We start from the raw sequence: 17,006 nt of genomic DNA, 5'->3' as shown, positions 1-17,006 counted from the left end.
GGAGAATGAAAGTCCATTGCAGTCAGAGCAGTGTGGCAGGATGGAAGCTACATGAGGATAGTGTTTAAGAGTGTGTAATTGTGGTGATGGCTGCCAAGAAAAAAAGAACAAATAAGGCTAGAGAAGTGTTTATTAGATTTGACTTTGATTTTGAAACTATATCGCTGTTTCATATATGTTGGTGTTCATTCTTACCTTTTTGATTTTTCTAGCATTTACTAGCATATACAATCCTTTTGAACCTAAGGTTGTTCTTTTTAGCCTAGTATGAAAAGAGTGATATATATGTAATTTTTTTTTTTTTTTTTTTTTGCTATTTAGGGCCTCACCTGTGGCATATGAAGATTCCCAGGCTAGGGGTCCAGTCGCAGCTACAGCTGCTGGCCTGCTCCAGAGGCACAGCAACACAGGATCTGAGCCTCATCTGTAACCTACACCACAGCTCATGGCAACGCCTGATCCTTAACCCACTGAGTGAGGCCAGGGATCGAACCCACAACCTCATGGTTCCTAGTTGGATTTGTCTCCAAGGTGGGCTTGAAGGGTGTATCAAGGAGGCTTTAAACCTGTGCGTCTGGAGATGGTCGGAGGGATTGGGGGGATGTGGCATGATGGGAACTCCCTATATGTAATTTTTATTTCAAGTTTTCCTAGGTGTCTTGTATTACTTTTTAAAAACTATTTTTACTTATTTTTTTATCTTTTTGTATACTCTTGTCTTACTTCAAGACAGCATATTTCTGGATATCAATTTTATATTCTATTTGGAATTCTGTATATCTGGGACCTTAATGGACCTTGTTAAGCCTTTAACAATGGACTAGTTAAGACTAATTTCTGCTATCTTATTTTATATTTTCCACATAAAATATTTTCTTTTTTGACTTTACTGCTTTCCTTTGGATGTTTTGACATTTACTAGTTTGAATTTTATTTTGCATTTTTGTTACTTTTCATAGTTATATGTAAGGTATTAAAGACAATAATTATGTTTATTTTCATTTCAATTTTAAAGCTTTTATGTCAACTATAATAGAAAAAATAAAAACCTAAATATGAAACAAACAAAATTCAATTTTAAAGCTTACAAATGTCTCTTTCTAAAATTAAATAATCAAGATTTATATATATACATACATATATATATAAACACACATACATACACATACATAATTTGTTAGTGTTTTTGGACTTCTATATCTGATTTTTAATGGTTATATTTTTCTTGATTTATTCTTTATTTAGACACTCTTCTTTCTTTAGATCCATATTACTCAAATATTCATTGTTTTCTCTTGGATTTCTTTTTCTTCTTGTTGAACTCTTGCTGAAAATTGTATTCAGCAAGGTCTTTTTATACTGATTCTATGGTCTGTGTCTCTGAGAATATCATTATTTTGTCCTTTCATTTAAATTATAGTTTTACTGGACATAAAATTATAGGTCCTCTCTCTTCAACTTTTTTTTAGCCTAGATTCTTTTTTTTCAACAACATATCTTGTGAAGTATTTTGTCAGCATGGTATTTGCTCCAGTGTACAGAGTGATCATTTACAGAGTGACACTGTAATCTTCTAGAATTTTATCTTTATGATTTACTGATTTTTCCTATTATGTATCTAGGTGTGCATTTTTTTTCTCTTATGTATCTGGATTGGTACTGTCTTTGACCTTTCCTCTGAAGTTTTCAATCTCTTCTTCCCCTTACAGTTAGGATATTTTTAGTCATTCTTTTTTCCTTTTTTGTTTTTTGGGGTCGCACCCTCAGCATATGGGGGTTCTCAGGCTAGGGGTCTAATCAGAGCCCATCTGCTGGCCTACACCACAGCCACTACAATGCCAGATCCAAGCCATGTCCGACCTACACCACAGCTCACAGCAGTGCTGGATCCTTAACCCACTGAGCAAGGCCAGGGATCGAACCTGCAACCTCATGGTTCCTAGTTGGATTCATTTCTGCTGTGCCATGATGGGAACTCCTAGTCATAATTTTAAAAAAAATATTTAGGGCTTCACCCGCGACACATGGAAGTTTCCAGGCTAGGTATTAAATCAGAGCTGCATCTTCAGGTCTATGCTACTGCCATGGCAACGCTGGATCCCAGCAGCATCTGCCATCTACGCCACAGCAATGCTGGTTTCTTAACCTACTGAGTGAAGCCAGGGATCAAATCCACATCTTCACAAGGACAATGTTGGGTTCTTGACCTGCTGAACCACAATGGGAACCCCTGGTTCTGTGAGTTTTGACAAAGCAGAGTTGTATGGTGACCACCGCATCCAAGATACAAAGCTTCTGTCCAATCAAAGCTTTTCCTTAGAGTTCCCATTGTGACTCAGTGGTAATGAACCTGACTAGTATCCATGAGGATAGGGGTTTGATCCCTGGCCTCACCCAGTGGGTTAAGGATCGAGCCTTGCTGTGAGCTGTGGTGTATGTCGCAGATGTGACTCAGATCCCACATTGCTGTGGCTGTAGTGTAGGCCTGCAGCTGTAGCTCTGATTTGACCCCTAGCCTGGGAACTTCCATTTGCCGTGGGTACAGCCGTAAAAAGACAAAAAAAGAAAAAGAAAATGTTTCCCTGTGCTCCTTTGTGGTGCATCTCTCCCTGCAACCCAAGTGTGAGCAGCCCTGATCTTTTCTCTGTACACATTTGCCTTTTCAAGAAAGTCATAAAAATAGAATCATACAGAATGTAGTCTTTTGAACCTGACTTTTTATACTTAGTAGAAAACCATTAAGATTCACCCCTAGTTTTGCATGTATCAATAGCTAATTTCTTATGTTTTATTGCAATATAATTGATGTACAATATTATTTCATAATTTATATTGAAGTCAGTTACCTTGGTTGAGGGAGTTCCCCCAGCCATGTTTTGTATATCAAGTACAAATTTAGAGACAATAGATGATATGGTCCATCTTTTTTTTTTTAATTTTTGTGTGTGTATGTATATATTTACATTTTTTTATTAAAGTATAATTGCTTTACAATGTTGTACCAGTTTCTGCTGTACAGCAAACTGACCCAGTCATATATATATATATATATATATATATATATATATATACATATACACACACACACACACATATGCACTATTTTGTGCCATGTGGTTGTTCCCAGGCCAGGGATTAAATCCAAGTCACAGCAGAGACCCAAGCTGCTGCAGTTAGATTCTTAACCCACTGGGCCATGGTGGGAACTTCATCCAGGTTTTTGTAGTTAGTTTTTGTGAGTTTGTCACAAGTGGAGAAAGAAGCGAGATAAATTAAGGTATTAAAATGGCTGAGAATATGAAACATATGTAATGAAAGAGGCTGTAAAGCCATAATGGAGCTGAGAAGACTCATTGATTTTGAAGTCTCAGTGAGACTGAGAAAATGTGTTGGTATATTGAGAAATGAAGACGGTAGATGGGAGGTAGATTCTAAGAGAAGGATGCTAGAAATAAAATTTCGGAGGTTTTCCATTTTATTTGTGAAGGCAACATCTAGGAACAGTCCTGGAAGTGGGTGATTTACATGGAGTAGATGAGAATATCTTTGGAGCTGAGCAGCTCAAAGAATTGAGAAGATAGAGATGTCTGTGTGAATTTTGAAATCGCCAAAAATAACACAAGGAGCTGTTATGATCCATGAGTGAACATCGTCAATAAATAGGATAAAATTTCCTAGAAAGCCGATTGATAACCTCAGGGGAAAGAATAATAAAGTGATGGTGTTTAATGAAATGATTCTCAAAGGAACAGAGGATTTTGTATAGAAAAGAGAGAGTAATGATTAGGAAGTCTTAATAGGAAGAAAGAGGTGAACATGTGCCAGAAGTTGAATCTTTCAGTGTTTTCTTGATTACTTGAGTAGTACGATTGTTTTTATTTTCATACAGATACCTACAACTCTCCCGAGAGCGGCTGGTCGAGAAACCAAATATGTAAGTCCCTTCATAACTGTACATACTGCTTTTTAAATGGGTGCATGTGCATGCTTTGGAGGGAACTCAATTATACAGTGATTTAGATTGAGTTAGTTGAATTTTTCATAAATGGAAGGGGTAGGATGATTTGATTGGCCCAAATGTGAAAAATCAGGTTAAGTCTGGTAAGTTTATCGAATAAATTCCTTCTTAAGTAAGTCTCATTTGATTAGTTTGGCTGAATAAAACAGAACTCCAACACCTGCTCTCTGTCTTCCTAATTATCAAGGCTTAGATGACATTTTCATTTTTGTAATGATTTATCATGCTTATTATGAAAGAGGCAACTCATATAATGGAAACATTAAGATTTGTCCATTTCCAATAGGGTTGCCAGTTTAGCTGGTTTTGACCAGTTTGTTGCGTTTGTTTGTTTGTTTGTTTGTTTGTTTATTGTCTTTTTTGGGCCATACCCATGGCACATGGAAGTTCCCAGGCTAGGGGTCAGATTAGAGCTGGAGCTGCTGGCTCACGTCACAGCCACAGCCACATGGGATCCGAGCCACATCTGTGACCTACACTACAGCTCCTGGCAACACCAGATCCTTAGCCCACTGAGTGAGGCCAGGGATCAAACCCGTGTCCTCTTGGATACTAGTTGGGTTTGTTACCGCTGAGCCACAATGGGAACTCTGCTTTCTTGCATTTAAATTTTTATCAAATAAATCAATTTCCATCTATGAGTAAAAATACATTAATAATGAGTATGTAGATGCAGGCCCACACACTTGATTCAATTAATTCTAAGAAGTTGGCTGCGAATGTCCTAGACGTACACACACACACATAGCCTCACCCCATTCCTACTCTTTATTAACCAATTAATCCATCATGTGTCCAACTTCTGCTTCTGACCAAACAAAATGTTTGAATAAATAAGATTTTCTCCTAGGCAAGTGTTTAGTGTTTAATTTAAAACAAACCAGTCAACTATTCCTTTTAGTTTTTACTTTCTATTTTCTAATATGTAGTTTTCACCATCACTGTCATCCAGAGTCAAAAACCTGTAAATAGAAATTTTGTAACTTACCTTCTTTGTAATTTATACATTTCTACCTTCATTTGAACCTCCCTAAGGCAAATGATAAATTGGGTGATGAGACTGAACTTCACCACTTTCAGGAAATGTTTATAGGATCTGTATAGGAACATGGCTTAGGACATATTTTAAGTTTTTTCTCTAGTCACTTGCAGTGGAACATGATGGAGGATAATGTGAGAAAAAGAATATATGTGTGTGTGTGTGTGTGTGTGTGTGTGTGTGAGTGTGTGTATGTGTGACTGGGTCACTGCTGTAGGTAGAAAATTGACAGAACATTGTGAACCATCTATAATGGAAAAAATAAAAATTATTAAAAAAAGTTTTCTCTGTTATTTTCTGTTGTTATTGGAAGTCATTTGGAGCAATGCTTAAAGGAGTAAAGACATTTAAGAAGCTATACTTGAGTTTTAATTACAGTGTTGCTGCTTGATAATGGATCCTGGGAAGTCACTTAACCTCCCTGTGCCTTAGTTTTTTCATTTATAAGACTGGGATACTAATGTTTGGTTGATGTAAGATTTATAACAGCTAATGTATGCAAAGCCCTTGATGTAATCCTGGCACACAGAAATGACCTGATAAATAATAGTTCTCCCATTTCTTCCTCTTTGTTTCCTTTATTTTCTCCTTCATCCACATTTTCTTCTCTTCCTCCCACTTATCTTGGGAAGACTAGAGATGCCGTGATTTAGCTGAGTGCCATGATTCTCCAGTTGAGTATAAGAACAGAAAATTCCCCAAAGATGTTTCTATGTGTTTTGTGACTAAGACATTCTCAAGAGCCAGACCCAAGAAAAAGTAGCTAGAATATTTTGTTCTCTCGCCTTTCTCACCCACTCCTACTTTTGACCCAGGTGCCTCTGATTTAGACTCAGTCACAATAAGGGGCAGAGGGCTGATTCCTTTTCCCATCCCTCTTGCGAGTGGATGCTTGACAGTTATTGAAATAACTCTGGAGGGGCTGCTTCCATCTCCATAGTTGGAAGTTCTTTCAAATGATTCTTCTGTCATTTATCCGACTTAATTTAAGTAGGATAACATTTGCCCCAAACTTTGTGAGAGCGTTTGAGTCATTCACAGTTAACACTGAATCATCAAATAGATTTAATATAGACCAGAACAATATAAACTCTGATTCAGATCAGAGCCTTTGATTAAATTTGGTTTCTTGAGTGAGAAAGCTTTGTTTTTCACATTCTTTTACAATGTGACATTCGAATTGTGGTTCCTGACACCTCTAATATGTCCCTGTCTTTTGGAAGACTGTCTGGGATCATTTTATGGTGGAATGTGAAAACCAGTTTTTGGTGCCAGTGTAAGGAAATCATACTTGTAAATATTTGGCTGCAGTTAGTACCTTTACTAAGTGATGTCTGATGCATTTATTTTCTTCTTCTTTTTTTTTTTCTTTCTTTTTAGGGCTGCACCTGCAGCATATGGAAGTTCCCCGGCTAGAGGTCATATTGGAGCTGTAGCTGCCAGCCTAAGCCACAGCCGTGGCAATGCCAGCTTGCAGCAACACTGGATCCTTAACTCACTGAGCAAGGCCAGGGATGGGATCAAACCTATATTCTCAGAGACACTATGTCAGGTTCTTAACCCGCTGAGCCATAATGGGAATTCCTGATACTTTTTTTTTTTTTGAGGAGAAAAAATGAAATTTTAGAACAGACGTCTTTCTTAACAATAAGCCCCAATCTTATGTGAACAAACAATCTTAACTACTGTATGTTCTGATTTTTAAAAAAGAATGACAGTGTAATATTTTCTTCTAGAAATTCTAATATTTGTATTGATAGAGCTATACCTGCCTCATATTAAGTGGGACTTGAATAGTTTTCACTTAGTTAATTAATTAATCTCTTTATTTTTCTCCCTTCCTCTCCCATGGAAACTCAAAAGCAAATCTGAGAATCTATGGACTGTAACATTTTAATATTCTACCATTTCTCTTCAAAACTTTGAAGAAAGTAGACATCTTCACTGTCTACACCTGCTGGGACTTGGTGTGTCATTGCCTTTGTAGAGATTCTTAGATTCAATCCCAAAGCAGGGATCATGCAGTTTACCAACTTCCACACCGCAGAGGGAGAAAAGGAAGATTTTAAAATTAGAACTAAGAAAAAAAGTTTTGTTACACTTGAAGATCTCAACAGATTAGCACAGTCCACTCAAAATCCCTATTTCTGGGCGCTCTTAGAAATACAGTGTATAGGACTTCCTGTTGTGGCTCAGCAATAACAAACCTGACTAGTATCAATGAGGATGCAGGCTTGATCCCTTGGCCTTGCTCAGTGGGTTAAGGATCTGGCATTGCCATGAGCTGCGGTGTAGGTGGCAGACACAGCTCAGATCCCGTGTTGCTGTGACTGTTGTGTAGGCCGGCAGCTACAGCTCTTTTTTGACCCCTAGCCTGGGAACTTCAATATGCCATGGGTATGGGCCTAAAAAGACCAAAAAAAAAAAAAAAAAAAAAAAAGAAGAAGAAGAAAGAAGAAAGAAAGAAAAAGAAATATATTATCTATGAATTGTGACAAGTACAAAGTAGAGTCAGGATTTTCTAGCTCTTTTTTTTATTCAATTTTCCACTCCTTTTCATTGATTTGACAAATATTTGAGTGTCTGCTATGTCCCAGGTCTCACGTGGAGTCACTGAGGGGTAGGAGGAGTGAACAGAACAACAGGGGCCCCATTTCTGAAGCTACAGTGAGGGAGAGTAAACCACTCAAATAGTAAAGAATAAGATACTTTCTCACAGGAATTAGAGGAGAGCTAGCCAGAGAGCTGATATTAAAACAAATGTATGGAGTTGCTAGTTTTCCATGTGTCCATTGGATTTCCAGTTTTCCTGGGATAATGATAGTGGTTTAATTAAATAACAAGACATTATAGCACTAATCCCTCTTTAGGAAGTGTTTAGTGGAAGGCTGGCTTTCCTTCATTAAAAAAAAAAAAAAAAAAGAAAGTCCAGGTAAAACAATTCCTTTTCTTTTCTTAATCTTGATCGCACATCTTGGTACATTTCACATTGTCGGCCTTGTTTACGATGAGCCGGATGCAATGAAGTAGCATCAATTTAGACGAATTAAAGTCACAGTTTTTCTTCAATTCTTGGTGTACTTGAATTGCAGTTTATTTTAAAGTCATTTAATTGAGAATCTCTTGAGTGTAATAAAATTTCAGCCAGGCTCACAAATACGTCGTGTTCTCCAGGTCATTTGTAGGAGTGATTGTATTAATTTTTTATTAGTATTTCCCTTGATTGTTTTTTTAACAGATGCCAAATGCAGCAATAATAATAATTCAGGTTTTGAGCTCTTACCTGGCAAATGAGTTTTAACTATCTCATTTAACCTTCCACCAGTCCCAGGACGTGGGTGTTATTATGCCAAATATCCATTTTACAGAGGAGGAAATAAAGTCACACAGGAGGCTAAATCCAGCCTAGGTCTTTCTCATTCAAAGTCCCTGTCATTAATGCTGCGTGTTCCGACAGAAGCTGGGAATATTTGGTCTTCCTTAAATATTTTATCTGTTAGTATTTATATTCTCGGTCTAAATTATTTCTTCATCCCTAAAAACCTTCAGACTAAACTTTGAATGAATAATTTCATATGTGGTGACAGCATCTGAAATGATAAAGTTTACTATAGCTCTAGTGTTTCACATTATTTGCTTACATGTAAATTAACTCATAATTTATCAGTCAATATAAGAATGATTGTTTCTCCTGGTGCTTATTTTTAAAGAATTTCTTTCCCCCTTAGGTATAGGAATGAATTTTGTAATTACATTTCTCTTTCATTCTGCTTTTACTCTATCTTTGGAGGAGAATATAATTTTTTTCTTTACATTACACTTGTCTTTGTAAATATTTCTTTATTTACAAAGTTATTTTTCATTAACTACTACCAGTATAACTGCATTTCACTCACAGAACTCAAAACTGCAGTGTGCTTTCTTAATAAAGAGAAACCTCAGAAAAATAGAGCAAGTGTTTGAACCTATTACTAATTTATTAAAAAATCTTCTCATTTGGTGTCATATTCTATTGGTAACAACTTATTTAATAAACTCTCTATATTTCACGAGTTACTTTTAAGTGCCAGAGAAATAACAGACAGGTTTATTGAATATGATATAGTGTAGAGGTAAAAATCTCATTTTAATAAGCTTAAGGGACAGAAAAATATCATTACAATGGAAGCATATTGCTTTCAAAATATCACAGTATATTAAAAATGTGTCAAATTTTATTAAGAATATTTTCCTCTCTGTATACAGATATTCAAATAAAGGTCATCTTCTCCAATTTAGCCAGCTCACACAGTCCCCTTGTTGCTATGCTTGGAAATGTTGCTAAGCTGGAGTGTTTGAGAGATGAAATGCCCAAATACAGTCATAGACCTTAGGGTAAGAGGTGACAAAGGCAATCCACTCAGTCCAGACCTGCATCCATATCTGCTTCCGTAGGTTGTGACCAGAGATTTGATGAGTTGTGAATGATTTAAGCAAGAAATTCCACTCTACTGATCATTCTTCTTTCTTTTTTTCTCATTGTGCCTTTTATCCTTATCACCATTATTTTATCCATCATCAAACGTGAAGGCACCATATTTTGGCCAAACCTCCCTCGACCTGATCTTTCATCTCTTGTTTGCACATATAAACTATGACTATCACTGGTCACTATGACCACTTATTCTGCCTACCAATTATGTTCCTAACAACATGGAATCATCCCTCCCTAACTACTGAGTCAAACTTTTAAAACACTTCCAACTCTACTTTTTGTATTGAGATCTTTTGGGGACATATTACTAACTTAGAAAATGGCTTTTGGTTAGATAGTCATACAGAGTAAGGTTGACAGATAGTTAGAGTAAATGGTGTGAAGCAAGAAAGATATGATGGGTCATAATACATCTGTACGGTCCTGGTACTTAAGATGCTCCCCATTGGCTTCACTTTGAGTAGTGCCTTATATATAGTAGGAACTCTTTCTAGCTAAGGGTCAAACAGTGTCTTATTATTTAAACATTGTATATTTCCTCAATGCCAAGCTCAGCACTCAGGGTCTACTAGGTGCTCTGTTGATATTTTAACTTTTGTCTCTTTGCCTATCTGTAGATCAGTTTTATCTGGGAGAATGAAAATAACTCATTTATCACATTACCACTAATCAGAGTTCTTTGACCCTTACCAAAAGAATCATCAGGACAATTAAAGTCAACAGAGAAAAGGTCAAAGAGAAACCTTATATTGATATTGAATTGGATGTTATATTCAGGTGGGAGGGCCATGCATGCTGAAAGGGGAAAAAAAAGTAACTTGCCCAAAGCAGAGCTGCAGAGTGCAGAAGGCAAGAGCAACTATTCAATGCTTTTGAGCCACTGCAACTTGATTTTGTCCCAGTTTCCCATCAGGGTGTCTGCTTGTGTGATACCAGACACCCATGAGTCAAGAACAGGCAGAAGCTGCCGACTGCAGTGAAAAGCAACTCTAGGCAATGACAAAAGGTCTTTGGTTGTTTGGTTGTATTTTATGTGCCCCTGCATGAGGTCTTTAGAAAAGGAAAATGGTTTCTCCAAAGCTGACTTGGTGTAAGTGGTGGCCTTGCGTAGCAATTTATTTTTCAGTGGATTTCAAACCCTCGTTGCTTTCCACAGTCTTAACTCTTTTACTTTGCATATAACTTACCTCTTTAATAGATTTTCTTTGAAGTAAGAAATTTTGACTTTCACAAATTTTTGACTGCTCTGTTCATTTTAAAGTTCTCTTTGTTTAATGATGACATACTGGTTATAATGCTCCCACTCTCTCCTCACTTTCCTTTCTTTTCTAATTAAAATAATGTCAAAGGCTATAGGATATAGACCCCGGGATCTTGTTTCACATAAGAGCCACTCTTACACCCATCTCTAATATTCTTCAAGGTTAGTATTAACTTGGGTAAACACTAGTGACATAAACCTTAGTGCTGTTCAATCTAGTTTCAAGGTTTACTACCTCATAATGCTTCTCTTGGGTTAGTTAACTTATTGACAATTGTTTAAATATAGTAGCCTCCTCTCACTAGTTGTGGCTTCAATTTCAGCTCACTGAAGGAACAATCCTTCCTTACTTTTGAAAAATAAGTTGCTACAATGTTTATAACATACCTATAGCTACAGAATTTAATAAGCAACATTAACCTATACTAGGCAAGCAGAAGGAGACTTCTCAAAGTTTTTGACACAACTGGATTAGTTAAAAGAGTCTGGTTGTATTTGTGATGATACATGTAAGCCAATATTCTTTTTCTTTGGAATTTCTTTTTCTTTTTCTTTGGTAAAGGATCGGAGATGGCTTTATAAATATTAACTCCACCCTGAGGTTCAAATTTAATTCTGTTTTTCTTTCCCCTCTGGAAACAGTTTCGCATAATAGTGATATGAAATCCCTTATATTAGATGAAATAAAAATGTCCTGGGGATATCTAAAGCATCTTATTGTTGTGTCATAATTTTCAGTGAAGAAATTTTTGGGACTTATGGAAACTGGATACAAAGATATTTGTGTCTTTTCCTAATTTAATTAATATGTTTGCCTGACAGTTTATCTTTTTTCCTACGTTACTTTTGTATTATTTAGCACATTGTGTTGAAAAATGTTAGCAGCGTAAGTTGTGCAAATACTTTATTTTTATTGTGTGATCTCCTTTTCCCTATAATTATTGAGATAAAAATTTAACTATTTTGTTTCAGTCACAATACATTCAATTCAGCATATTTCATAAAGGCATTTAACATAGGGAATTCACAAAGTCTCTCATTACTGCAATAATGAAGAATTAACTAAAGGGGGAAAATCCTAAGATGCTAGAAGGAATTACCATTACTCATATTGTGAGGTTAAAAATGAAACCATAGATGAACTGAAAAATCACTGTGATGGACATTCTGAAGGGCAATTTTCTGCAGAACAGAGTAGCCATAAACCTCAGTGGATGCTCAGTGGTTCACAGCATTTAGAGGTGGGGAGCAATTAGCGAGGACAGCCTACTGCCATAGCACAACCAGGACTGGCACCGAGCAGTGACTGTCCTGGTGAAGAATGGATGGGTCAGAAATCAGAAGACAAACAATACTGGACACAGCGAGAGGCCTGCAGGGGCCTTGTCATCCTGTTTGGCGATTCACATGCCTACGTCCTTGGCGATGCCTTAACCATGAAGCTTTCAGTTTGCAGTTATTCATCCCTCATAGGAAAAATAGTATCAACACACTTGTAATAAACCCTGAAAATATTTGCAACTTCAAAAAGAATAGAGATATTTTAGAACAACTTTATCCTCTTTTGACCAAATATATTTATAACTGTGCATCTATTTTTTGGCCATTTCTCATCAACATTGAAGGCTGAGCTAATGTGGAAGTTTGGCTTTCCATTTAAGGGCAGAAAAGCTTGATAAAACATAACTATTAAAATAGATATATAACCCAACTTACAAGAAAGAAAGAGGAACTCTGAGTGCCAGACATGAAAAGGGAGCTCTAGGTAGGAGTAATAGGAGCTTACGCTCAGGGGGAACATAGGTGCATTAGAATCCAGGTGCCAGGAACCAGGAGCTTAGAGTTTAACATTCACTGAGACCAGTGAATGAATCCTTTGTGTTCCCCCAAGAGCCTAGAAGGTCACATGGCCATGAAGCATGGAATAGAAAAAAGATAAATCCTTCCACCGTCTTTGCCTTGCATTTATGGGTGGTAACTTCATCATCCACAAGAAAATGATTCCTTAGCCTGTGAAACTTGAAGATGTGGGGACCTGCCACCCTTGAAATTCAGGAATATGAGAGTGATGAAATCAAACAGAAGTTTGAAATTTGTCCTGAATCAGTGAAGCTCCTGGGGCCCCCACAGGGACAAATATGAAATATATTTTAGGCGTAGTTTCCCAACTCAGGCTTCTCAGATACCTACAGAAATCATCGCTAAAATTACCCTGACTGAAGATGAGCTCAAAATCAAAATTTAAAAGCTATAAGTGGAATAAAAACATCAGGGGTCAGAGGCATGAAAGAGAGTTAGCAGACATGAGAACAGGAGATTGAGTAATGAGAGATTATAGAAAAATCTGGAATGAATTTATAAATACAATAAAAATGTTGAAGTAGTTAAAAAGAGCTATGGAGACCATAAAAAAGACTTTGTTAAAGAACCAGGTCAAACTTCTAGAAAGTTAAAAATAATGTCATTAACATGTAAAATTCAATGGTCATGTTAAATGTATTAATACAGAGTTAAAGAAAAATTTGTGAACCACGGGGCTGATACACGAAAACCATCCTGGATGAAGCATAAAGAGATCTGACTCTGGAATTTTATAGAAATGGTGGATGGATTCAAAAAACCCACAATATATTTAATAGAAGCTCTATAAGAAGAGATTAGATATAATGGGAGAGAGGTAGTATTTGAAGAGATTCATGGATGATTTTCCAGAAACGAAGACCGGTATATAAATTCAGAAGGAAGGACTACAGCGGTTTCCCCCAAAAAGGATACTATAAAAGCGGTCCAGGCTCAGACACATCACAGTGAACTTACAGAACGTCATGGAGGGAGATCCTACACACTAACCAAGTGTGAAGACGGTTGACCCACCAAGTAACATTTAGATCGGGGTTGACAGCAGTGACAGAAGCCAGAGCATGTGGACAGTGTCCTCAAAATGCTTGGAATTAATAACAATTACCCTAGAATCCTGTGTCCAGGTAAATTCTCATTCAAGATGAGAACAAAATAAAAACATTTTCAAAGTCCGAGATAGGAAAGTGGGCAAAAACTGTCAAAACATTTACTTCAGCAAGAAGGAAACTAAATCCAGAAGAAAGGGGTGGAATTCAGGAACTAAGGTCAATGAAACAATGTTAGCCTCCATTTTAAAACAATTTTAAAAACCAAATGATTAGGAATTCCTGTTGTGGCTCAGCAGTAACGAATCCAACTAGTATCCATGAGCATGTGGGTTCAATCCCTGGCCTGGCTTGGTGGGTCGGGGATCCAGTGTTGCCATGAATTGTGGTGTAGGTTGCAGATGTAGCATTACTGTGGCTGTGCATAGTCCAGCATCTGCGGCTTGGATTCAACCCCCAGCCTGGGAACTTTCATGTGCCACAGGTGCAGCTCTAAAAAGAAAAACAAAACAAATAATTTTTTCATGAAATCATGAAAGCTTTATTTTATTTTATATTTTTCCTTTCAGCACCACACCTGCAGCATATGGAAGTTCCCAGGCTCAGGGTTGAATTGGAGTTGCAGCCGCAGGCCTACACCACAGCCACAGCAGTGCAGGATCTGAGCTGCGTCCACTATCTACACTGCAGTTTGTGGCAATGCTGGATCCCACTGAGCAAGGCCAGGGATCGAACCTGCATGCTCACAGCCACTACGTCAGGTTCTTAACCCGATGAACCACAATGGGAACTCTGAAAGCTTTATTTTAAATATAAAAGTAATTTAAGGAAAAATCTGTTGTTTCATTTTGCTGTAAATTAAACATCCAGCAATGCTGGCATTTTAAAGTAAAATATGAAGTATACAGAGAATGAAATACCACATCACCCTGAAGAAATTTTGATGTCTATGCTAGTGCTTGTGTTAAGATGGTAAGGAAAAACAACATATAAAACATCATATTCACTATTATATGAGCTGAATAAAAATGTGTAGAAGAAATACTGTAAGGCATTGTACCAAAAATGTAAAAAAATCATTGTTGGGTGGCATAATGACATTTTTTCCCTTTACTTAATACTTATCAAAATTCTATGATGGACATATATTAAAATAATAAAAAAGTCAGAATACATAAAAACAAAAATATTGTTTTACTAAATCATGAATCTCACTAAATAAACATCGTGTTTATAATTTTTCAGGCAAACCTCTCCTCACCTTCTTCTACGGTATCTGAGACTCAGCTGGTACGTATCTTCTTACTAAGTCATAGACCTGATACTTTAGGAAATTCTTACCTTTTAAGATGGCTTTATCTGAACAAAGGTGAACTGAAAATAAATTCACTACATTTAAGTTTATCTACTTTGGTGTGTAATAAAAATTCACTGATGCTTTACTGGAGCTCCATGATAGTGGTTTTACAGGTCACAGACATCCATAAAAATATACACAGACCTTATTTTCCAGTAATGTACATCCTGGTAGCAGTGTCAGAATAGAATGGGCGGAGTCAGAGGCAAGATGCTGATGGAATTTAAAGGAGGGAGCTCACTTCCGGGTGGAGAGATAAGAACAGGGTTCAAGGATAAGGTCCCATTTGATCATGGAAGGTAAGTTCCGGGTTTGAGGAAATAGGAAATGAGATGTTTCAGCCAGGAACATTACATGAGAATGGTCTAGACCAGGGATGAGCCATAGAAACATAGTGTGAGTCACAAAGGCAAGCCATATGTGTAATTTAAAATTTTCTAGTAACCATGTTAAAAAATTAAAAAAAAAAACGGATTACATTACCTTCAATGACATATTTTTTGGAACTTTTTTCCTTTTTGCGGGGGTGGTGTGTGGGCTGCATCTGCAGCAATAGAAGTTCTCAGGTTAGGGGTGGAATCAGAGCTGCAGCTGCCGGCCTACACTGCAGCCATAGCAACACGGGATCCGACCTGTGTCTGCGACCTCCACCACAGCTCATGGTAACACCAGATCCTTAACCCACTGAGTGAGGCTGGGGATCGAACCCACAGATCCTTAACCCACTGAGTGAGGCTGGGGATCGAACCCACATCCTCAGGGATATTAGTCGGGTTCTTAACCTGCTGAGCCACAATGGGAATTCCTCAATGATATGTTTTTTAATAGTATATATCTATCATCACTTCAACATATGATCAGTATAAAATTGAGATATTTTACCTTCCTTTGAGGGGGGCAGAAACTTTAAAATCTGCTGTGTGCTTTATGCATATCTTGATTCAGACTAGCCACATTTCAAGAGCCAAACAAGGGGGCTAGTAGAACTGGACAACACAGATCTAGGCTGTAGAATCTGTTTGTTTGTTTATTTATTTATTTATTTATTTATTTATTTATTTTTTGGCCAAGTCTGCAGCATGTGGAAGTTCCTGGGTCAGGGATTGAACCCATGCCACGGGTTAACCCTTAACCCCTTGTGCTACCAAGGATCCTTAACCCCTTGTGCTACCAAGGAACACCTAAATCTGTTATTTATATATAAAAATTTGATTAAATAGGAGAATTAATTTTTCTTATAGTGTTTTGTATTCTTACTATTACAGTGGTTAGCAGATTAGAACCATGATATAAGTTGTCTAGATATTACTAAATATTTTCTTTATATATTTTAATATTTATGGTTTATAATTATAAATTACTTTAGTAAAATTAGTGAAAATATTTAGTAAAGCAGTTTGAGACATTTAGAAGACACAATCAATTTAATACTGATTCTCCTCCTTTTTTTCTTTGTCTTTTTAGGGCCACACCTGTGGCATATGGAGGTTCCCAGGCTAGGGATTGAATCGGAACTGCTGTTGCCAGCCTACACTACAGCCACAGCAATGCCAGATCCAAGCCACATCTGCGACCTACACCATAGCTCACAGTAACACCAGATCCTTAATCCACTGAGCAAGGCCAGGGATTGAACCTGGGTCCTCATGGATACTAGTCAGATTTGTTACCACTGAGGCACAATGGGAACTCCAATATTTTTCCCCTTTTTAAGCAATTATTTCCATGTCCTACATCCATAGCCATCAAGTCATTTTGTCATTATCATGCCCAAATGACAACTGTATTTTTATTTGTGATACTGAAAAATCACAAAAAGTGTGGTTTGACTCTTAAAATGGCCTGATTGAAGCAAAGTATGGGATTTATATGTATAGTGTGTGTGTGTGCGCGTGTGTGTGATTTTAGCGTCTGGTTTAGAATAGTGGCAGGCAGTGTCGGATAGTTGAAG

The 17,006-nt window shown here is 37.1% G+C and overlaps 1 protein-coding gene across 36 annotated transcripts in view; it reads left to right on the top strand.

Annotated features, from left to right (window-relative positions):
• Positions 1-17,006, top strand: part of MLIP (muscular LMNA interacting protein) — a 239,016-nt gene that overhangs the window by 152,901 nt on the left and 69,109 nt on the right. For all 36 annotated transcript variants that reach the window (XM_021098546.1, XM_021098542.1, XM_021098545.1 and 33 more), the window contains 2 exons: positions 3,890-3,934; positions 14,944-14,988. In XM_021098546.1, coding sequence (XP_020954205.1) covers positions 3,890-3,934; positions 14,944-14,988 — 90 coding nt within the window. The remainder of the gene's footprint in view (positions 1-3,889; positions 3,935-14,943; positions 14,989-17,006) is intronic.

Source organism: Sus scrofa, chromosome 7 (genome assembly GCF_000003025.6).
Source record: "Sus scrofa isolate TJ Tabasco breed Duroc chromosome 7, Sscrofa11.1, whole genome shotgun sequence".
Lineage (NCBI taxonomy): Eukaryota > Metazoa > Chordata > Mammalia > Artiodactyla > Suidae > Sus > Sus scrofa.
Note: the sequence above shows the minus strand (reverse complement) of the source record. Positions and strands in the feature narration are given on the sequence as shown.